This window comes from Perna viridis, chromosome 9, assembly GCF_037379345.1.
Source record: "Perna viridis isolate PV_CMFRI_1.1 ecotype Kerala chromosome 9, ASM3737934v1, whole genome shotgun sequence".
Lineage (NCBI taxonomy): Eukaryota > Metazoa > Mollusca > Bivalvia > Mytilida > Mytilidae > Perna > Perna viridis.
Genome location: NC_142453.1, coordinates 41,216,418 through 41,241,082, shown reverse-complemented (window position 1 = coordinate 41,241,082; position 24,665 = coordinate 41,216,418). Strand labels below are relative to the sequence as shown.

The 24,665-nt window shown below is 35.4% G+C and overlaps 6 protein-coding genes across 7 annotated transcripts; all 6 read right to left on the bottom strand.

Moving 5' to 3' along the window:
- Positions 1–4,732, bottom strand: LOC148608552 (uncharacterized). Of its 2 annotated transcripts, XR_015915425.1 has the most exons (5): positions 3,119–4,732; positions 2,678–2,763; positions 2,021–2,164; positions 1,602–1,729; positions 1,226–1,360 (listed from the first exon to the last, which is right to left on the bottom strand). XR_015915425.1 is itself a non-coding variant. In XM_088546599.1 (4 exons), the coding sequence occupies exons 2-4, from the start codon at positions 1,696–1,698 to the stop codon at positions 15–17; spliced, it is 918 nt and encodes a 305-aa protein (XP_088402725.1). In that variant the 5' UTR covers positions 1,699–1,729; positions 2,021–2,158; the 3' UTR covers positions 1–14. The 2 variants fall into 2 exon arrangements, 1 of the variants encoding a protein (XP_088402725.1); XM_088546599.1 differs by lacking the exons at positions 2,678–2,763; positions 3,119–4,732 and adding an exon at positions 1–700 and having other exon boundaries at positions 2,021–2,158.
- Positions 4,733–8,212: 3,480 nt separating this feature from the next.
- On the bottom strand, positions 8,213–9,229 carry LOC148608551 (uncharacterized). Its single transcript, XM_088543599.1, has one exon. The coding sequence runs from the start codon at positions 9,227–9,229 to the stop codon at positions 8,213–8,215; it is 1,017 nt and encodes a 338-aa protein (XP_088399725.1).
- Positions 9,230–9,248: 19 nt separating this feature from the next.
- LOC148608550 (uncharacterized) lies at positions 9,249–10,601 on the bottom strand. Its single transcript, XM_088543597.1, has one exon. The coding sequence runs from the start codon at positions 10,599–10,601 to the stop codon at positions 9,249–9,251; it is 1,353 nt and encodes a 450-aa protein (XP_088399723.1).
- A 135-nt stretch (positions 10,602–10,736) lies between these two features.
- Positions 10,737–11,117, bottom strand: LOC148608549 (uncharacterized). The gene has a single exon (XM_088543596.1). It carries the CDS (start codon positions 11,115–11,117, stop codon positions 10,737–10,739), a length of 381 nt encoding a protein of 126 aa, XP_088399722.1.
- A 56-nt stretch (positions 11,118–11,173) lies between these two features.
- LOC148608548 (uncharacterized) lies at positions 11,174–12,616 on the bottom strand. The gene has a single exon (XM_088543595.1). The coding sequence runs from the start codon at positions 12,614–12,616 to the stop codon at positions 11,174–11,176; it is 1,443 nt and encodes a 480-aa protein (XP_088399721.1).
- LOC148608547 (uncharacterized) lies at positions 11,879–15,676 on the bottom strand. The gene is made up of 2 exons (XM_088545551.1): positions 15,564–15,676; positions 11,879–15,449 (listed from the first exon to the last, which is right to left on the bottom strand). Exon 2 carries the CDS (start codon positions 14,556–14,558, stop codon positions 13,341–13,343), a length of 1,218 nt encoding a protein of 405 aa, XP_088401677.1. The 5' UTR covers positions 14,559–15,449; positions 15,564–15,676; the 3' UTR covers positions 11,879–13,340.
- Positions 15,677–24,665: the final 8,989 nt, after the last annotated feature.

Below are 24,665 nucleotides of genomic sequence, written 5' to 3'. Positions count from 1 at the left end.
CTGATGAAATAATTTTATACATTTAAAACTTTCACAGTCGTTGTGTGTATTAAATCGTTTTCATGGGTAGCTGAATGATTTGAGCTGTTTTCATTGGTCACTTCATCATTATTTTTAACATTTGTTTCCTCTTCTGTCCTAATGTCATGTCTCATCACGTGATATGGGCGCAGATTACAATTGCCACTTCTATCAGCTGCTATTAAACGGTGGTATGGATGACAATACCCACCACTACAAGTCGATCTTAAATACATTAATCTTTCATACCTCTTAGTTTTCAGGTAATCAACGTTCTGCATATTAACATATGAGGCGGAAATGAATTTGTTTTCGCTTAGATTAGGTAATGACATATATTTCGGAATACTTGAAATATTGTCAGAAACTTCACTTTGTATGTTATCTAATGAACGAGCATGATGTAATAAATTTGCTTCCTTCGGTGTTGAATAATATAGCATTGTTCTGATATCAGACAGGACTTCATTGTCTGGAATTTCATGGTATGGGTTTATTTCGTCATAATGTCCTGTTGTCTCTATTGGTGTGGGCTCAGTGGTATTATAATTCATTCTATGTCTTTTGAATAGGTTAATAAATTTTAGTGGAGCGGCGACAAGCATTACAACAGTGACAGTTCCTACTATTCCAGCAAATAACACTAAATAGATGAAAGCATTCGATGATTGATTAGACTCTGCAATTAAAATAAAGAAATATATATTGTACATGTTAAAGTACTAACTAATTATGGAAAATGCAGATGATGTTGATTATGTGTTTGATAAGATTTATGCGCTATTTATAATGCACAATTATCACCACATTTATTTATCTATTTATTTATTGTAAAGCACCATAAGAGGTATCACCTAAAAAGAAAGTATGTAACAAAGTTTTAAAGCCTTGATATTAAGGAAGTTATTAATCGGAGAAATACATAGCTCTTGCAAGCTTTTGTAATATGAAATTCTTATGTACTAAACGGGACAGTTTTCGCCATAATTATGCAATAACTTTATATGTTATGAAATATTGCTCACGTGTATGTATTTTATATGTAATTTCCACGCATAATGCAATGTCATTTACTTGTAAAAAAACAAACGATCTTAAATATCGTTTGCAAGGTTGCTACAATGTTTTGAACAAGACTATACCAATTACAGTATAATGTATCGGAGATTCATTGTCTAACTAAATGATGGTTATTGACATGTACCTGTTGTAATTTCTGTACGTTCAGTAGCATTGTATGTTCCATTACTTATTGAACAATCGCATTGGTCTGTTGTATGATCACAGTTGTCATCTGAACAATTACAGGGCGGTGCACAAACTGGTTTGGAAACTTCAACTGAAGTAAAATATGAACAATTGTTAAGCATTTAATACAAAAGTTCGTGTTTTTTTATCAAAAGTTTTTGTTTTTTATTATCTTTTCAAATAACGTTTGCGAGAAAATAAAAGAAAAAAAAGATAGTTTTTTTTACTAGAAAAAAATATTTAAATAAGAATAACTTTGATATTGGAAAAGTACTGTTGTTGATAAAAACATTAATGATACCCCACTCCGAATTGCCAATGGGCATTATTACCTTTCGCACAGGTCTCACCATGCCAGCCAGTATAGCACACACAGCTTCCCGTCACAATATCACATGATCCGTGTCCAGAACAATTACATGTATGCATAAATTCTCACCATACTTTCCAATAGGACAGGCTAAAAAGTAGGAAGCAGCCCTTTTAAATATTTGTAAAAGTAATGCTTTTTTATTTTCTTTTTACTGGTAAATGATAAAAACAGTTATAGTTTCATTTTAATGTAACATTCAAATTCTATAGCAGCGTAAGGTGATTTGATATAAATTAATCAAATTCAAATTTGAATATAAATAATGGACCTATTGCAAGATACCGACAAATACATTAAATGCAGATTGAATTAAAATAATTATCCGTTTAGTATATACATCGATGGCAGTTAAACATGATTTCTGCTATTTTCACTCACATTCACTACAATCATTTCCGTAGAAACCAGGTTGACAAATACAGCAATGATGTGGGTGACAGGAAGACGCTGCCACTGGACAAGTACTACACTTTTTAATGCAGCCTTCGCCACAAAATCCCTTAGGGCATTCCGTCTGTCTGTCTGAAAGAAATCATAATCACAATTTATTGGTAAAAAATTATAGCTGTATATGTACGTATATACACACAAAACTTTGTTTATTTTGTGTACTTCTTTTGAATTTAGTAAAAAAAAAAATAAGAACTGCATTAACTGTGATTGAATTCTGATGGTGTTCATTAGAACAAGTTTATTAGAATGAATTGTCTCTTTGAAATATTTTCTTTATCTTTAACCATTCTCGTTATATTTATCAGAATGAATTATTTAATGTTGCTTCAAAAGCTTTCTTATCCAAAAGAAATATTTAAAAGACAGCCGTTTTGGTCGATTTTATTTTGTCAAAGTATCTTATTGACTATTTATCAAATTATATATTCATATGTGCCTTTCAAAAAATGAATTATGTACAAAGGTCTTACGTTTTCTCTTTAAGTTCTATTGATTTGGGTTATCCACCAATCAAATTACATAACATATACTGTAGATTTATATTTTAATTTTACCGGTACTTTAATATTGTCATAGACTTACCAACACACCGCATACCTTGTTGAACATACCCCGCACAACAAAACAATTCTAATACTCTTACTACTTCATTCTTCTCATTGGTTGCCCTTCAGTAAAAATAATTGCATGAGGCAATAACAAGATCCTGTAAACCCCAAAAATAAAGCGAATTTGATTATATAATTGGTACGTCGAGTTTGGGCAATAAATTTGTGAGCTGTACTCTTTACTTGTTAGGGCACGGAATTATGTCTCCATCTTGACTAAAACTTTAACTGAGCTGACATAAATACATTTCTATAAACAAACTAAACGTACATAATAAGTCAATAAAGTTAATCATCGATTTGGAATGACTATATCCAACAGTTAGTAATACTTTGTGAAGCATTATAGAAACTGAAAATTAAATGACATATCATTATCAACTTTTCACCACAACAAACAGACATGAATACCTACTCTTTTAACCGTTTACAGACATTTGGTCCTAGCAGATCGCCTTTTAATCGAAGAACTTCTACAATCAGCCAAATTATAATCAGTTCCCAAAAACTAACGGCCATTTTGGATTAATATTCCGGAAGTTTTAAATGTAAGTATTTATGATGAATTTCTATGTCTGTGAATAAATCAACATGAAATTATTTCCTTATTGTTGTGATTATTATTGAAGTATTCGGTATGAAGTACTTTCTATATTCACCAGTGAACTTTCCTGAGTTGTAGTGCAAACATAGTTATGATTGATATTAATACATTGATATTGTTTATATTTATGCATGAGAAAACAAAAATTGTCTGTCAGTCATAATGAAGGTAACTATTCGATGAGTCAGCATTGCCAGAAAATATTAAGAAATTGTAGTGCAAGTGAAATAAACACAAAGGACGAAATACCTACATGTTTTACTTATTTTTTTATAATTTATTATTTAAATTATAAGGAGAATGGATATGATAAATATCTCAAAGAGACAACAACCCCTTTGGGATGTAACAGTACTGTTTAGGACATTCATTCGAAAGGGATTCGCAGTCAAAAGAAAGCTGATGATACGTTGTTCTAGGATCTTTCTTTTTTTTTTGTCGCCCTATTATGTTTCCAAAAAAACAGTTACTTTCATTTTGTCGACAAACACTGTGGTTTGCCTCCCGAAAATGTCCATCGACTGGATAATCCTTTCCATTGGTGACGCTTCGTGCTCTACAAAACGATCACCAAATCTCCGAAAGGTTTGCCCCACATAAACCATTTTGCATTTGCAAACCAGAACGTAAACGACGTTTTCTGAGGTACAGGTGAAACCAACTTTTGCTGGCCCGACAAAATACCAAAACGGTCCCGACTTGGTCCAGGAACGCACTAAACCTCACGCTTCGATAACGGTTAATTGTTTCAGTATAAATTACGATACAAAGAGATAGAATAAAATTGTCATGCTCAAAGTTGATAATATCATATATCAAAGCAGTATAGAGGAATTACTGATTATAGCATGAAAATCCATAGTCTATAATATTTTTACTAGAAAAATCAGAAAAATGAAAACTTTTTTTTTTAAATTATTAGCTTCCCTTTGATGTTCAGTAATACATTGTATATTGCTTCTCCAGCATAAAGTACTTATGTTTTGCCGTTGTTAAGGTATACATGTACCCGACCTAGTGGCTATTTTTCTGACTTCTTAATATTCCTTCGCAGTGATATAGACTGGCTTTTGGACTAAGGTTATTTAAAATGCGTCTCGGTGTCACAGTACTTCTGTTGATTTCTTTCATTTTTTTCATTTTCTTTTCATGGAATAATTCTAATAGACCTTAAATTAATAAACAATATCGACTGAGTAATCATTGTTTTAAAATAGAAACAGAGCGACACAAGCAGATTTATTTTGCATTAGAAGACTTGATATGAAAGGCTCCGTTAAAATCGAACAACTAGTGTTACTGATGTCAAAATGATGCTTCTTGTTTTAGAATGTCCAGTCTATAATATGGTTTGGTCAAACATGACCTTTAAAAATATCAAAATATATCGTTTTCTTAAAGAGAACAATATTCAAGCGAAAATCAGAGTGAAATTCAAGGAAAAAGACCGGATATGGAAAAAAGACACACACATCAAAGAACATAAAATAACTAAAATAATACATACAAAGTAACGAGAGTAAATGAGCAGCTCGGACCCCACTAAAATTGGAGCATGGACCAGTAACACCGGCTTGCAGGGTACGTTAGCAAAGACAAAGCGTAGACAAACAAAATAGTTATTATCATTTGATCCATTTTTTTAATATTTTTTAATTGAAAATGTAGGACTAAACTTACGTATTGTAAAATAAAATAAAAAATAGAAAAGCTTCAAAGTACAATTGCAGCTACAGTTGAAAGATGTGAGTGGGTGTTTGAACTAGACCACTAAGGTTACACTTGATTTCCGATATCGTTTGCTCCTTATGATTGATGGTATGAAAAACCGTGTCCGGAAAAGTTTTGCTACACTTTTGTACAACAAAATTTGATAATTTTAGTCCGCAGTGAAATCTGACACGTAGCAAACCAAAACTTTGCAAGTCATTGGATGGATTAATCAGTGTTTTATTTTCGATTGGGCTCATTTTTTCTACACACACTTTATTTTCTTTGAAATCTTTTTAGTAATTTTTACCCTACATTGCATTGTTTATTATCGCAAGATTTATTGTTTTGTTATATAGAGTTCAAGATCAAATTTAAACCTTTCAGCATATAATTGTTGACTGAAGCATGTTTTGGGTACTTTTCCGTATACTGCCTTAATCTAATTTTGTCGATTTCGAATGTCTGTCCACTACTTCCAAGTTGTCTGCTGTGATTGCACCACGATACGTGGTTATAAATGAATGGTTTCGCCGTAATGTCAATGTTGGTCATAAATGCGTTTTCGTGTCTTTATTTGACTTAGTTTATTTGAAGAAGTGTCTCTGTTCTGTACCCATGGATTGTATTACCTTTGTCTTTTAGGGCTTACTTGAAGGTATGTTTACACTTATTGAAGACCTTTGAGGGATCTCTGTAAGTATTTACTATTTTTTATCAGGGTTATGCGATGGTGCATTTGTTGCGTTTTACCATGTCTGTTCCTATTTATATGGACCTCGTCCTGAGTGTTGAAATCAATTTTTCCAAGTATTTAACTTTAATTGATAATCAGAAACATTTACTGTACTGTATAGCTGTACCGCAAACATATATTTTCCTACCATTGCTGATTATTTTCCAACCGGGGTTCTGGTTGTAAAATGATGCTATCGACAAATGTTTAAAATTTTGTTTAAAATACCTTAACACGTTCTATTATACTGAATGAATTATATTCATACGATAGTTAATGTTCGTTTTGGTAAAAAGTGTATTAAAAAAGAATGTTTGAGACAATAGTTCGGCTTTGTTCCGACACTTGCCACAAAACAGAAAAATCAAGCACCATTCATTGACAAGCTCTTAAGCTCCATTATCACTGGTGGAATTAAAATGCGTTAAGGGTTAATCTGGTATCTCTTTTGGTACTTGCTATAAAAAGTTTATTTTTAAGTTTTACTTTTCGAAAAGACATCATACCCATCTTCTTAATTTATGTTGTCGATTGTACTGTTTTGTTTCCTTTTAAACTTTATACAACAGGTTAACGCGAGAAACCCAAATGTTAACGCTGAAGTGGATACAATGAATATAATGAGCCCATAAGAAACACTATTCACACTTTGACCTATAAAAGATAAAAAAAAAAAACTCGAAATACATCAAAGCCAAGAAAAAATTGCAATAAAATATTACACGACCTTATGTCTATCGTAACTGATAAAAGGGCCAAATTACAAAAACAATCATGCGGAAGATGTTGAATACAATATTAATGTGGAAAACTCGGTGTCTGATTCAAGAAAATAATCAAGAAAGTAGTTTTAATGGTTTTGAAAAAAGAATAGTTAATCTCCACTTTAATATATTTTACTAGTTTTCATTTTATAGCAATACATTATAATGATCTAAAATCTGAGATCGAAATTTGTGATGTTAGGTGTGCGTGAATGTGTGCGCTTTATGATCGTGATTTTACGAATAATGTAAATGACCATATTTGTTTAAGCAGCTTCCATTCTGTGCGTTGCATGACTCCTTATTGGTGCACAAACATTCTTTCATACAGCTTGGACCATAGTACCCATCCTCACATGCTTAAAAAAAAACCAGAATAAATGAACATTTAATCAACAATTAATATATATATATGTACATATTGTAAGTGAAGTCTTTTGTCTGCAACTGGCATACTCAAATATAGGGTTTTGTAATTACATAGTTGTCAGTCTTTAATCAACAAATGGAAATATTTCATTATATATTTACAATAAAAGGACATTTGCAAGCATAGCAACTGGGCAATCTCCCTTGTCTTTCTAAAAAGAATTGGTTGTGAATATGTTAAGTAAATAACAACAATATATACTTACGAGTGCTACAATTTAGACCCTGGAAGCCATTGGTGCAGATACAACAATAAAAAGGATCACAGATTTCAGATGATGAACATGAACTACGTTCTGTTATACAGCCTTTGCCACAAAACCCCGTTGTTATTTTATACTCCTATGATGGTCACAACTACATGTATTTTGCATACTCTCCATATCCATTCTATTCATATTTTTTTAAGGATAATCTACAAAATGGAAGTTGATAATTTGATTATAGCTTCTATCCTTGACTACTGTATTACAAAATTTTTAATTGAAGCTGTTGTTATTCTCATACTACAAAAGAAAACTCTATGTGTCAAACCAAAATCTACTAATGACAATATATTATTTTGGAAATGGTGGAACTTGATTGATTTAAAAAAAACCCTATTATACTTTAGTGACAGACAAATGTTTTCGACCTAAAATTTATGAAATATTCCATAGGACAGTAAAATACAATCTGTAACAGCCATCGCACTGTGGCTATAAATTGACGCAAATAATGTTCATATTTTATTCTGCAAAACCATTACATCGCATGTACGCATACAAAGTTATACAACTGAAGTTACGCAAGTTGCTGAATGTACGTAAAACCTGAAAAGATCAAAGAAACATTGTTTACAATTCTTGAAAATGTATCAAAGTTATCGAAGATTCATTTAACAAATTCGAATGATATGGAAAATGTATAGAACAATTATTATTTACCTCTATGGGCCATTTATGATGCCTCGTGTCGAACGTGTCGAGTGAACATTTACAAAATCATTTAACCGGAAATGGTGAAATCTCGATTAAAATACAGTTGCTGCAGCGTGGCAGTTACATGGCTCCCTAAAATTAGTTTACTAATTTTCCCACGAAAGTAAAGATACAGAAACTACGCATATAAAAATACTAGTACTCTCGACTATGATTATCATAAACTAAGAACGTCTGAATAGATTTACCAAAACTGAAAGTTCTAGCACTTAACGCACGATCTCAAAGTCCATTTTCGCATAATCTAAATTCACTATCGTCAATACATAGTCTCTGAGTCAATCAGTTAGCTCCTCGGCTGGGAATCATCCTCGGTCTCGTGAAGTAACACCAATTTGTGTATAGGTCTTTCAAGTTCCGATAGTTTGAATTTACGAGCACCTCTACGATCCAATTTTGGCGAACCAACGATCAGTTTAACTTTACGAACTAAAGAGTCATTATCCTTATACACATCACACACTCGACCTAAGCGCCACAAATTCCTCGCTAGGTTGTCATCTTTAATTAAGACAATATCACCAATACGCAAATTTCGTTTCGGAGCAATCCACTTCTGTCTAGCTTGAATGTTCGAAAGAAATTCTTTCCTCCATCGATTCCAGAATTCGTTAACAAGAAACTGTACTCGCCTCCACCTCTTTCTTGAATAGATGTCGTTTCGCATAAACTGTCCGGGTGGTGGTAAGATAACATTAGTTTTCATAGTCAATATATGATTCGGTGTGAGAGGTTCGAGAGAAAGCGGGTCGTTTAGATTTTCTACTGTTAGTGGTCGGCTGTTCACTATAGCTGTAGTTTCGGCCATTAAAGTCCTCAAGGATTCATCATCTAACTGGGTTCCAAGTTGTGACAGGAGTGTTGAAAGAATATTTCGCACTGTACGTATCTGCCTCTCCCAGATACCACCCATGTGGCTAGCTGAGGGAACGTTCAGTTTGAACTGTACAAAATCGCAATTTCCATCGAGTAGATATTGACGAATTTGATCGAAGTCTAATTCAGACATGGCGTTTCTGAATTCTGTTTCAGTACCTACGAAATTAGTTCCTTGATCACATCGAATATGCCGTATAGGTCCACGCAACGAAACGAACCTTAGCAAGGCATTGATGAAAGAGTCTGTGTCTAGGGAGTTGGCGGTTTCGAGGTGAATAGCGCGTGATGACAAACAGGTAAACAAAACTCCATAACGCTTGAGTACTTTTCGAGATTCTTTAATGTACCAAGGCCCGAATAGGTCAACTCCGCAATATGTGAACGGCGGTACATCTTCAAGTCTGTCGGATGGTAAATCTGCCATCTTTTGGATTTGTGTCTGACTACGTAACTTTCGGCATATAACACACTTTGACAAAAGGGATGAGACGATAGAACTGCATCCAATTATCCAAAAGCCATGAGGGTATCGTGTTCGTAGTAATTCCACGTCCTTGGTGCTGTGACTGCTCGTGGTAATGACGTATGACAAGGTCCGGTAAGATAATTGGGTGCTTCAAATTTGAGTCGAGATCTGCACGTTGTATGCGACCACCAACGCGAATTAATCCATCCGGATCCAGGAAAGGGTCAAGTCTATACAATGACGACGTTCCTTTCATAACACCGTTTCGCTTTCTAGCCGACTCCTTATCACTAAACTCTCCGTTTGAATGCAAAGATTGCAATGTTTCCTTTTCATCTTTGAATGCAATTCTTTGAACGTGTTTAACAATTTCAATCTCAGCGCGGTGTAGGTCATTCACAGTTATCGAAGCACAAGCAACTTTCTGACGTTTCGCAAGCAACGTATCCTTTAGATTAAGGCACATTGCAATCACACGTTTGGCTCTGCTCCAACTCGAAAAGTATTCCAGACTTTGCAGTATCGAACTCTGACTAGGTAAGCTTGTACTTGTGGAAAACACTTTGGCCTTTCTCACTTCCGGGTCGTTCAATAAAATGTGTGAAGTATCCGGATTGTCCTTTCTGAAATCGATTTCGGTCTTCCATAGAAAATCTGGTCCAGAAAACCAACTCGATCGACCTAATTCGATTGGCGTTGATCCTCGAGACGCAATGTCAGCTGGGTTGTTAATAGAGTTTACGTAGTTCCACTGAGAGGGATCTGTAACGCTACGGATCTGTTGAACTCTGTTTGCAACAAAAACATGAAAACGCCTCGAGTCATTCGCAATGTACCCGAGGACCACGTTACTATCAGTCCAGAAATAGTCAACAACATTCGCATAGTCAAGTTCGTTGTGAAGTAGTGTACTGATCTTCACGGAAGTCAGAGCTGCAGTAAGTTCTAACCTAGGAATAGTAATGGACTTTAACGGAACTACACGAGACTTTCCTATGACAAGTGAGCAATGTACTTGTTGCTGAGCGTTGACTAGTCGAACATAGGAACACTGTCCATAACCTGTTGAGCTCGCATCAGAAAAGTGATGCAGTTCAATTGTCTTAACTTCTCCAAAATCAACGGGTTTAAGGCTTCGGTTTATTTTCAAAGATTCGAGGGCTAGCAACTCGCGTTTCCATCTTTCCCATTTCATCTGAACACTGTCTGGTAATGGGCTATCCCATTCAATTTGATCCTTGCACATTTCTTGTAGCAGTTGTTTCGCAACGAGAATAACTGGTGAGATGACACCTAAAGGATCGTACACTGAACTTAGCGTAGATAACATTCCACGACGTGTAGGTGGTTTGCTACTAAGTGATATTCTAAATTGAAAAGCGTCCAATTCGATACACCATTGAATTCCCAAAGTCTTTGTCGTTGGTAACGTTTCATAAGAGAGGTTCAGATTCAATTCCTTGGCTCAATCCTTCTCGGGCATTTGAGCTAATACTTCCTTCGAGTTTGACAACAACTTATGTAGTCTAATTCCACGCTTACTGCACATTTCGATGCTTCCCTTGATAAGACTTATAGCTTCTTCGACACTTGACAGAGATTTCAACCCGTCGTCAACGTAAAAATCACGCTTAATGAAGTTTGCTACTTCCTGTCCAAAGTCAGCTTCATAATCGTTCGCAAGTTGTTTAAGTCCAAAGTTCGCGCACCCTGGTGACGAAACTGCACCGAATAGATGAACACTCATACGATACTCTACTGGGTCCCGAGTAAGATCTCCATCTTCGAACCACAGAAATTTCAGATAATTCCGATGTTCAGTATTTACTTTAAATTGATGGAACATTTGTTCTATGTCACAAACGACCGCAATAGATTCTTTACGAAATCGACATAATAAGCCTATGAGAGAGTTCGTAAGGTCTGGGCCTTGCAATAGATGATATTTAACGACTGTCCCATGTATCTAGCACTACAGTCGTAGACTACTCGCAATTTTCCTGGTTTTTGCGGGTGATAGATTCCGTGATGTGGAATGTACCATTCCTGACCGCTATCCTGATTCAGTTCATTTTCCGGGACTCTTTCCGCGAACCCATTTCGGATTATATTGTTCATAAAGGTTTGGTAATGATCAGCGTACGTTGCATCATTACGGAGCCTTTTCTTCAAATACGCCAATCTCTGTATAGCAATACACTTGTTGTTCGCCAAGTTCGGTGGACCAGCTCTGAACGGTAAGGGCATTTCGTAATGTGAATCGTTTACATGAATTCCTTCTTGCAAGGTTGTTAGAAACTTTCTGTCATCGTGTGAGAGCGGTCTCTCATAGTTTTTATGTTCAATGAAGTCCATCTCGAACATTCGGGTTAAGTCTGAAGGACTGATAATCTCCTTAACCTTTGACCTCATGGACACAATAAAACGATCGTTTGCGTCAGATACTTCTTTCGGTACTTCAAACGTTAGCACTCTATGAGAATGTCCAATCAAATCTAATTGATCATCGTCGTTTCGGGTGGAGTCCACCATTCCAACGATACCCCATCCTAGGTCAGTTCGTTGACCATACGGACCATCCTTCAACGAAGGTATTACCTCTCTTGGTATAAGTGCACGTGGAAAATTGTATCCTATAAGCAACCCTATATCACAGTTCTGTATAGGCAATAGTTTATCCGCAATTCTGTTTAAGTGATGCCAGTGTCTAGCCATGTCGGAAGTTGGTATGTGTGATCTATTTGCAGGCATCACATCTCGTGTAAATACTGTCGGAAGAGGAATCCGGACTGAACTATCAAATCCTCGTACTATCAATCCCTTCACTTTACAACTATCTACGATTTGGTTTTCGGCAAACATCGTTGACAACGACAACTTCACATCTGTTCCTGATAGACCTAATTTACGATATGTATCGCTTAGAATGAATGTAGTGTCTGATTGAGTGTCAAGTAACGCATAGACGAGTACTTCTTCGCTTGGAGTGTCAACATGTGAAACGTATACGGGAACTATCATCGAACTTTTAGCACTTGATTCCGTATTACTCATAAATACTGTTCCAGTTTGAGACGAAAAACGTTCGGGTTTGACATCCTTTGTGGCTGGTTTATCGATAGATGAAGCACTCGGAGATGGGGTTGTGTTAGACGTATTAGGGTTTCGCAAATCACCGTGTAAAGATGTTGGATGGTACTTCTGGCAAATGTTGCATTGTTTACGTTTGTTACACCGCTTAGAAACGTGACCAGAACCTAAGCACCCAAAACAAAGTCGGTTGTTCCTCGCAAAGCCTTTCCTATTTTCAACTGTTTTTGCAAGAAACTCCTTACAAGTGTCCATTTCATGAAGCTGATCGCAACACAAACATTTGACTTTCGGTTTCGAATCGGTGCGAGACATGTTTGTTGTGCTCCTCTCTGAAGTGTGTCATGAAAGTACGTCCACGAAAGGTTTGGTTGTCGTGTCGTCTTTCTGTGAATCCGCGACGATTGTCGTTGTTGCGAAGACCTGGAACAAAATCTCCCTTTACTGATTGTAACGATGTCACAGGATCACACGCAATTCTCGCCTCTTGCGAGATAAACTCCACAAATATCTTGAACGGTGGAAATTGTTTCTGTTCTTCTTTGTGTTTGACGACTATTCTGCCCCAACGTGTCACTATCCAATCTGGTAGTTTTGTTAACAACTTTCTATTCTCCCGATCATCGTTGAGCATATTCAGCGTTCCAATGCTCTCCATCGCGATTTCACATTGCTTTAGGAAATCAGACAATCTCAGTAACGATTTAGAATCTCTCGGTAGAATTTTAGGCCACTTTTCAAGCTTATCACGGAAGGCATTACCAATGACAAATGGATCACCGTATCTCTGATCTAGTAGTGCTTTCGCTTCTGTGTATGCATTTTCGCTCGACAATAAGAAGAAGTTTTCGACGACATCTCGAACAGATTCTCCCAAGTATTTTCTCAGATAGTGTATACGTTCAGAAGACGGAATCTGCCTTTGATCGATTAATGTCTGGAAGGCGGACTTCCAATTCGGATATTTTAGTGGATCTCCTTAGAAAATTGACGGTTCCAGAGGTGGAAGACGGCTTAAATTCACTTGCTCGGCAAACGACTTGGCGATATCACTTATCGTAGTTAGTGAAGAATCAAGATTGTTAACATTTGACGCTACTCCAGGACTTGACGTCGACGTTAATAACTGGCCTTGTGTTGATACTGGATTGTTGATCGGAACGTAGTGGCTTCCTGTCGGTGGATACATCCGCGTACCTTGTACAGAAACGTTTGCTGAATATGATTGCTGTGGTACAAAGTCACTAATGTTTGGATTCAATGTTACAGAGTTTGAGGACGCATTTATTGATGCTCCATTGTTGACTGCCATTTTCGAAGGCTGATGGACTGACGCACTGACAATTTCTGGGGCAGTTCCTGCGGTACGTGGTGAAACCTCATCGATCATTACATTTGGCTGTCTACAGCTTGGTGCTTCATATTTCCAATCTAATGGACTATCTGTGATATTTTGTGTTTCCTTGAATTTGACAGTACTTTCAAGAAACGGGCCCAACCGGTCAGCTTTAGGCAACGATTTCTTAGCTTCATCTAATTCAGACGCAACATCTTCTGTGCCGTCAATTATTTCTAACTTAGCCTCGGCAATGTCTAAATCTCTCATGGTTTGAATCTTTTCTAATCGCAGCTTTGCATTTGCTTCAACATCTAGGTACTTCAGTTTCGTTTTAAGTTCGGCTGCCTTAGAGGCTGTTTCAGATCTTATTGAACGTGTGCTTCTATGTGAATGTTGAGAAGATTTCACAGAACCACTTCGAGATGACCTTCGTGACGATATTTCTGAAGAATCCTCCTCCAGTTCCTTTAATCTTAAGGAAATTCGCTTCATTATGTCTGAATGAGCATTTTCGCATGCTTCATACCGCTCAATAATGTCATCTTCAATATCTCTCCCTAAATCAACATGTTCGCCGGTCTGACACTCCTTTTCGATTAGCCGTGATAATTGTTTGTATATGCTAATGACGTGATCTGCGCGCTCTGATAAATTGTCGCGTAGACTTCTTATAGCCAAACAATCTCTACTGTCACTAAGCAAGACTTCTATCTTTTTACAACAAGTTTTCCAGGTAGACAAAGTTCTTTTAAAGTTCTTTTCTAATGTATCTAATTGCCACCATATACCCTTACTTGATGGTTTAGGCTGACGTGAACTTTTACGAATAGAACCTTCGGGTAAATTACTATCAGACATTTTGATTTAATTACCATCAAATAAATCCTCAGTTTGGATTATTAAAATTGGTTCAAAATAGTACCTTCAATATAACGTAATAACCAATGCAAATGTACAATTGCCTTAACTCAACCACAAAATAATACCCATGTGAAAAATATAGCAATGCATAACATATAACAAATGCAAGACATAAAACGCATATGATAAGGCAAAAATCAAAACATCATAGTAAAATGTCAAAAGGCAGAGTTTAATGTCAAGACTGGTCAGTACTGTAGTTCAAAACACTTTATTTGTGACGTTGAAACAGGCACACTCTGTATGTAGAAAACTGTTCATAGATAACGTTATGACAGGTCCGTACTGTAATTAAACTCGCTCTCTTCGTAACGTTGTAACAGGTCCGTACTCTATTGGAACGCACTTTTATCGTGACGTCGTAACAGGTAAGTACTGTATCAGAATTCACAGTTCGTACGGGACGTTGAAAAAGGTAAGTACTGTATTTATACACACATTTATACGCGCACGTGTGCATCAAGTGTCAATCAAAATACGGGCATGTCTAACTGTACAAATGTTTATAAAGTTAATAAAGGTCACTTACAATTAAAATCGAATCCAAATTGTTAATCATATCCAAAAGTATGTAAAACGCACTAAATAGTTCTCATATCTTCTCACCCGTATGACTTGTATCCGTGTCCATTGAATCGTTTGTTGTACACAACTCATCTTCTGTCGGCTCATAAATGTTTGAGAGGTTTTACTGTAACAGCCATCGCACTGTGGCTATAAATTGACGCAAATAATGTTCATATTTTATTCTGCAAAACCATTACATCGCATGTACGCATACAAAGTTACACAACTGAAGTTACGCAAGTTGCTGAATGAACGTAAAACCTGAAAAGATCAAAGAAACATTGTTTACAATTCTTGAAAATGTATCAAAGTTATCGAAGATTCATTTAACAAATTCGAATGGTATGGAAAATGTATAGAACAATTATTATTCACCTCTATGGGCCATTTATGATGCCTCGTGTCGAACGTGTCGAGTGAACATTTACAAAATCATTTAACCGGAAATGGTGAAATCTCGATTAAAATACAGTTGCTGCAGCGTGGCAGTTACACAATCAATCAGTCAATCAAGAATACAATGAAACCTCTACCTTTATAATGCATCATTACAGTCTGAACATTCTGCAAAAGGAATACTTTATGGCCAAGTTGTTATAATGAGTTTTATGCTGAGGAAGGATATCTGTTATCCGAAATATTTAATTTAAATTTTACCATCTTCTGGTGATGTTAAACATATTTAGACGTTTATATATATATCATATTATCGTTAAGCAATCCTAACAATTGAGAGAAAGGATACTACAGACACTGTGAAGTCAGACTCACAACTCATACGTAATGCAAGAGTTTGTCGTAACTACGCCGACTGTTTGTATTTCGTTTCAATTCTTACACTCAGAATGTGTAATGTTGCTACAAGATTGAAATCATCGCGGCAGAAATTTTATGGTCGTCATCGTGAACTCGTGGATCGTTAATGTGTATTCATCTGCACCATGAAAACTGATTCGTTCAACGTGTCATAGTTTTCCTTTCCTCTGTCCTCCACCCCGGACTTGACTTTTTATGACCAACTTGGCGAGTGTTTCTAAAAAAGCGGAGGACGCTTACCATGCCCGTGTTACTTTGTATGTATCGTTTTAGTTACTTTATGTTGTTTGTCTGATTCCATGTCTGGTCTTTGTCCGTGGATTACATTTTTTTTTATTTCCACTAGAATATTGGTTCTCTTGATTATTCTTTCATCAAAGGAAGCATGTGTATTCTGTCAATAGATATCAGTAGAATTAATTTTCCTTTGAATGACTATTAGTGTCCTTATGTAAATTTTCCAGACGCAGTTTGCTAAGCCAGGAAATTCCTCAAAAATATTTTAATAAGTCATAATTTTCTACTGAACTGAACTTACCCTTCTTTCACTGAACGTTTGCATCGGTTTGGGCCCGGTTGTAGACTTTGAATTACCGATGTGTAAAGAAATATATATTTTAACAACATCATATATTCTTTCAGACAAATTTATTTTCAAAATCATATAAATTAAATATACGAGGATATTATCATATTGATTTATTTCCATTTCCTGTCTTCTCAGAAAAATATGCATTTGAATCCTCCATAATCTCGACCACTCAAACTATAATTGACACTTTTCGTTACTTTCGCCAAAGGGTCAAAATTTTCCTTTCCTCTTCAACGTCAGTGTGAATATACCAGTAGCGATTAAATAGCATTTGCATGCTTATGCATCATACTAAGTAAATAAGCGGTCACATTAACACAAGGAACAATTTACAAAACAAAACAATCATTACACATTCTCTTAAAAGAAACTGTGTATTTTTCAATCAAGTTTGTCTGTTTGTTTGTTGGGGTTTAACGTCCGAGCAGCAATTTTCAGCTATATTCAGACGAAGACTGATATCTAAAAAGAATTAGGTAAAAGATCTTTTGAGACCAATTTCCTCATGCCCTTGATTCAGAAGTTGATTACGCAGATAGTTATGGCATTCAAGAAAATCAGAGTAGTTAGTACTTGCTCTAGCATAGCGAATCAATTGCGAAATATAAACTCCAAATGCATGAGATGCAGGGATAATGCAGCAATGGAATGCCAACTTGTTGAAAAATAGCTCCTCCAAATGTGACAAATATGTTACCTATGAATAAGTTAAAATTATCGCAAACCTGCTTTTCTGTGTAGCACGCTGTCCTTCTGCGATGTTTTAGAACAATCTGTGGATCTGTTATTAAGAAAAGCAGATATATTAAACAGCAAAAGATTTACGAATATGTCCTATCAGACGATATTTCAATTTTCATGTGGTAACGTAATGTAGCACCGTGCAGGTCCGGGTGTTAAAAAAATAAGCCTTCAGCAGCGCTAAGCTTGTCGTAAAAGGCGACTAAATAGTGCTCAGAACACTAGCCGGGGGCTATGGCGCTCTGCCCACAGAGCAACTGGGATGTGTGCCGCAGGAGGTGGAATGGGGTATCCCTGGCGTGTTACATGCTGGGGTTGTCAGGCCATAATACGGAAAACCTGACCGCAAACCATAGTGGTGCACCGTGTTGGGAAAGATGCCACGTTCCTCGCACGTAAAAGAACTCTACTGTGGTATTCTCCGGAGTAGGAACCATAGGGCTCCGCCACAGGAGGCTAAATTGTCCGACCCTACCCACCTCTCCCTATTTCCAATTGGCAATCAAAATTTGTCGACCCCATTGTCCTTGTGTCCCATCCCTTTTTCATCGTCATTTCATGTTCATTTAATCATCAATTTCATGTTCATCGTCTGAATATAACTGAAATATTGCTGCTCGGACGTTAAACCCCAACAAACAAAACAAACAAACAAACGTAGTGTAAAGAGTTGATGAGTCAAAAATTTGGAGATAACTAATTTTTCAAAAAGATGTTGGAATTTAGGTTTGGAATAAATCTTTATAAAAATCAGTCTAGTCATTCCGATATCGGCAAGAAAATACAGAAGCATCAGCTATGAAAGATTAGTGAAGGAAAAAAAACAATGTGCCTTCTTTACCGAAGAGAAAGCGGTATATTCTTTGTAAATTCGCGACGATATTATTTTAGCAACTGCTTGAAAGATAATGTCATAGTTTTCATTGATATAAAAAGAATGACAGCAACCTTCGACTAAAATGTTCATGAATAAAAGTGTTATATTTTGATTTCCATTCTTGTTTAACAAAGGTAACAAACTAATTATGCTAATATTACCTATTTCCTTCTATTTTCCCTTGCCTCTCGTCTAGTGAACAAGATGTTCATGTCCAATGCATTATGTCTCACAATGGGGTTCAAATTTCTCAATATTTGACAAATCCATTTCAATTTTCTTGTTGTTTGAACGACATGCTCCTGGTTGTATGCCATTAGTTCTTGTTGCCGATTTTGTTGCCGCCATTCCGTATGTGGTATGTTTCTTAGGAAACTGCTCAAGGACAAATATACTGTTTTGGTGGAAACAGCAGTTAATCGCCATGTTTTGATCTATTGATAAAACTATTTTTATATTATAGTTAACGGGGCGTTAGTAGTTATTGACAACAAGGTTTCTAACACGTATTCGTAGCTAAAGATACTTCGTGATATTTTGTTTGTCATACTTAATATTTTAAAAAGTATTTTAAGAGCAGGAATCTTTTGTTGTGAAACTATAGGAAGTGCATGTATAGTCCCCTATTGAGTCTACGCTTGTTTCAATTTAAACATCGTGCATGTTGAAACTTCATGAGGTTTTTTATTCTTCTGATATTGACATAGAAGTATTGTTTAGATCCTTCTTTTCTGATTCCATAATTTACATTTCCTAAGTATGATTTATTTCTTCATTCAAATGAATTTCCTTCACTGTTTCACTTGATAATTGCTTTCTGATTTGATATTACTTTTTTTTTGCCGGAAATACTTGTTTTGTAATTTGCATTTTAAGGATAGATTCTATAATTTCACCGTAAAAGCTCTTAGTATATCATCTCACCAAGTTACTTATTGCGTTTTTAATAAATTATTAGTCTTTCTATTTTTAGGGCTCACATTTATCAATTTGTTTTGTTTTACGTTTTATTCTTATTTTATTTGTATTTAGTTCTTTTTTACCTTTTGAACGTGACTATTGTTCACAAATGCACTATTCTTCTTTTTTCCATCCTCATAAATAATCATCCAGTTTGTCATTGTCAACACTAAAGTATATTTATAGTGATTTTAAACGTTTAGCTGATCAGTCAGTAATATTTCTTTGATAATTTGTAGAGATCACATATTCATTTATTTAAGGTGTTTTAAGTAATTAAATTAGAAATGTAATATTTTAAATGACTTTTTTTTCTGTCATCATTCCTTTAGCTTTTGTATTTCGTAAGGGTTATTTGTAACCATTTGCTCGTATATTGTGATATCAGTTCTTGGTAGCTAAAGCATACAACTCTATCTCCGCACTGAGTAACCAACCCTGTGTAAGTGTCTGTAGTGTCATCGTCCGTCAATTTCAGCTATCGACAAGTATTGATTAGTAGATCTCTTCCTGTATGGTTGCCGCGGCGTTATTCTAGAATTAACGTCGTTAGGGTCAACATAGTTAGAGGGATGATTTTCTGACATCTTAAATGTTGAATTTTCAGCATAGTCATCTATTTCGTCATAACTTCGCAATCGTCTCCCTTCCCGTGTCTGTCACTTTGGATCATTTTATTTTTATTATTTTTCCTGATACGGAGTACGAGGAAGAAGATGGCTATGATGATAAGAATGGCACCAGCTCCGCTCCCTATTCCATAATAAACAGTCATCGGCGGCGCTACAATTAAAAGATGATATACACATAAAGATAAAATATCTATATTTGACCCTGATTCTTTTAAATGATAAGTATAACAAATATATAATATGTATGCTGTAAACATCTTTATTAAAGAAACTATGATACTTTTTACATTTCTATCACAAGCAGTGCTTCTATATAGATTGATTTCACTATGATGCAGACTAATAGATTTAATTGCTGAAAATGAAAAAAAGAAATATCTATTAATTAAGCACATAAATCGCAGAGCATTTCTTGGAACTAGATTTCTCGAAAAAAGGATACACAAAATTAGTGATCGCAGCAAATGAAATGCAAATGCATTAAAAAGCTTAAAACAGTGCACGGCGGTGACACATTCAATGAAACATTCATTCCTGTCTTTATTGTGAGTTGCAATATTAAGTTACATCGCTACAGATGCTTCTCTCCACACATTCTACCAGATATGGCTTCTCTCCACACATTCTACCAGATATGGCTTCTCTCCACACATTCTACCAGATATGTACCCGAGAGACATACTGAAGTATAAACATTCAGTTGTATTATGGAAACAAGGGTCAAATAGTAGTTACGATAGATTTAACTGTAAATGTTATCTGTTTTAAAAGAACAATTACAAAATCATATTTTTTACTATTGTTATCTATTGTGATTCCAATGTAGCATTCAAAGAATTTCAAAGTGCAGAATCATAGTTCAAACGATATACTAAACTCTGCACGTGTCGAAACAAGTGCTTAAAATCAATTATGAACTTTGCTCTTCTTTTACAGAGTTTTTTTCTTTATTGACTTTGTCACTCTGTTTTTACATTCAAAATAACTTAATTTATGAAGAAACAGGCGTCCAGCTTTTAATTCAATATTCTATTAACTTGTGCAAGGTTTTAAAAATACACTTTCGTCTGTCGTCAAAGTCATTCCTTTATTGTTACACCCAATTCAATGCAGCATAATTGATAGTATCCGGTTGTCAATGAGAATTAATAAATCTAACGAACAATCGGAACCTTTCCTTCCGGAGGACAATGGCAATCCCGTCCCACGTGATCACAGTTCAGAGCAGCTAGAAGAATATTAAGTTTTTCCCTTTTCAGCTTTCTAAAAATATCATATATGACTTCAACTTGATGAGGTCATGAGAACTCTGATAGATCTGCAGTAGCAGTCATTTGAAGAAAAAAAAACATACAATTCATACTGGACATGAATAAAATAATGACTTCATAAGTCTATATGTCTATAGCTGAATATACAGTACAACTCTATACAAATGTATAGTATAAATACCGAAAAAATATATTCTGTATATTTTGATTCAATATCTGAATCTTTATTATAATTAAACATAACAGCTATAACTATTACATCAATAAAATATCTCTTAGTCTAAACTTTCACACCAATGAAAAGAATATCTGCATTCCTTCTGGAAATCGAGTATTAGAAATCTAGCTAACTTTTAGATATGAATATCCTTAACCTGAACAATATAAATATCATACATTCCAAAAACCCAACCGATGTATTATTATTTATCAGTCACAAACAATTAAAACATCAACAGTAATAGCTTGTCAATTGGTTGTTGAGATACAACACAAAACAAATAGACTGTGTATGAAATTGGCAATTGTCAAGATATAACTCATACTGCTTGTAATTACCTTCTTAAAATTAGGCTTCTTGAACCGCGATGGATACACCTTAACGATCCACAAGTTCATGATCACGACCACAACACTTCTGCAGTGATACCTTTAATCTTGTAGCAATATAACCCTGTTCCAGAAGCCTATTTGTTAGAGTAATAGGGCGATCCAAAATGTCTGCGTAGTTTTGGCAAGCTCTGGTATAACGTATGAGTTTAATTAAATGAGGAAATTAAATGTTGAGATTAAAGGATCTAGCCAAACGATATTCTTTCTTTCGGATCAGCTATAAAGTCAGCCTCATAAGAGTGAAGGAATAGGTCAGCAAATAAAGGAGCATAATTCGTTCCCGTTTGAATGCCTACCGTTTGTTGACAAACACGTCCACCACACTGGACAAATATGTTGTAGACTAAATATTCCAGCATTTTGTTAACATCTTCCTCTGTATATTTGGCAAATGATTTGGAATTATGTCTTACAAATCATTGGGAATCTCTACCAAGTACTATATATTTGTATCTAGGCGTACCATCTTGTTTGGAAAAAAACAGCGATGTATAATGTTTTAAGTCGGGATTTTAACTGAGTATGGGGAATAGAAGTGCACAGTGTTGATGCTATTATATTCAGATAATAGTCTTCAACTGATTGTCTCCAAAAGATTTTTCGAATTTTTCAGGATCCACATTGAATTAACACCACTACGGGAGTAACAAGTGTTGTGGTAGGACTGCAGACCCACTTTGACAGTTGTGAGTATAGAAGTTAAACGTTTTGAAAAAGATTTGGTGGTACATTTTGCAGATCCAGCTATGAAACGTTGTTTTTATGGATTCTTGTGAAGTTTAGGAATCCAGTGCATATACGGTAAATCACAATCATCGTTCTTGGTAGAGAGACCAAAACAGGATAGCACAATCTCTTGGAGAGTTTGGTAGCAGTATTGGTCGTATCACTGCTATTATTTTCTACGTCTACCTCTGATAATAGCATTGGATGTAAAACGTTTTACAGACTAAAACAATGTTGTTTTGGGCTTTGTCTGCTTGTACGACATCATATTTGTCATGTATAGTAGACAATGTTTTTTTTACATCGGGGTCTTTGAAAACCGGTGTAGCCTTGGCACTCATTGACCTACTTAAAATTTTCATTCGTTTCAAAATTAAAGCCACTTTAACCACTCTGACAGACAATCAATGTCTTCTTGTTCTCGTTTTATCCATTTTCTTGCATACTCCTCGACGGCATCCATAAGAACTTTCTAATTCCAATTTATGGAGCGTGGTTCACGGTATTTGGGACCTTTAGAAAGGAAATTACGCAGAGATTCGTTTTTGATGATTATTAAATCTCCCGTAACGACGTGACCAGAATGATCATATTTGAATGGAGAGTTTTTGCAAGAACAGTCAGGTGGTTAAGCCTTGAAGTCATCAATCTCGAGGTTCTGCAGTAGCCTTTTATAATTGAAAATCTTGGATGCAATGGGTGAAGTATAGGAATATGAAATAGTAGGTATGGATTTGACTTTGAAATATGCATTAATTTTGTTGGTAACGTTTTTGTGATGGAGGATGTTAGCCAAATTAATTGCTTCTATACCTTTGGTGACAAATGGTAGTGGAAGAAATGATCGTTATTCCTCATCATGACTTTTCACACATACTGGTTTAAAGAGTCTGTGGAAACCAATAGCCAAAATGATGGCAAAAAGTGTGTATAATGATGACTTGGTGTCAGAAACAGGAGTGTCAATACTTGTTTTGTAAAGGAAGTGTAGAAGAGTGAGAGGCATAGAATAAAGTTTGGTTCTAATGTGATGAGGTCCAAGAGATTTTGTACGAAAACAAAGAGACCATCTATGGAGACAGCATGTAACTTAGGTGATATATTTTGGCGTTGTCCATGGCTCCTTTCCCGTTTTGAATTTTTGTCAAATAAATTCATCACATTTATGCCATTGTTATATTGGCTTTAAAGGTTTCCTATACTTTTGATGTTGTCATTGCGTCTATGGAGACATCATGTAACTTAGGTGATGTATTTTGGCGATGTCCATGACTCCTTTCCCGTTTTGAATTTTTGTCAAATAAATTCATCATATTTATGCCATTGTTATATTGGCTTTAAAGGTTTCCTATACTTTTGATGTTGTCATTGCATCCGTAAGGTATTACATTACCTAGTCTGCGTATCCAGTACTGCTGCCTTTCCCTACGATAGTTTTTACTTAGAACGGGACTGTTCGTAGGATGGTAAAATACGAACTTTCATAGAGGGTATTGAATAATCTTGTTGATAAAAGTGTAGATAAACTGTCGGGAATTTGGTGGTGTTAATTCCGAATGATGATATAGCTTGGTCCTAAAAGTCATCACAACAGAGGTTTTATGGTCATCTTCATGAACTCGTAGATCGTTACGGTGTATCCACCTGCACCATAACAATTTGTTCAACGTGTCATAGTTTTCTTTTTTTTTTCGTCTACCCTGGACTCGACTTTTTATAAGCAACTCGGCAGGTGTTTCTAGAAAAGCAGAGGACGCTTAACCTACCGGTGCACCTGGTCCATGCTCCCAGTTTTTTATTGAGTCCGAATTTCTCATTGACTTTAATTGCTTTGTATGTATTATTTTCCTGATTTTATTTGCATTGTTGTGTGTGGATATCTTCCATGTCCGGCCTTTGTCCTTTAATTGTATTTTTTTTATTTCCGCTAGAATCTTGGCTTCATTGAATAATATTAACGTACTTTATTTGATCGATTTCTGTTGGTGATTAATCTAGAGATGTTTTCTTTTTTCTTCTTCACCGTGTAATATGGATTGATATTTTATCCATTCGCTGAGTGGGCTTTTATGTAACACTTAAGGTAGTACAGCGGTAGCTGATCCAGTCCCAAATGAATGTCAATTTGCTTGATTTATTTATGTATTTTTTATTATTTATTATTTGTATATAAAAGTATCATTAAATATAATTAACGCAACACTGCAATCATATTTGATTCATTGAAATTGATTTGGTTGTATTTTTATG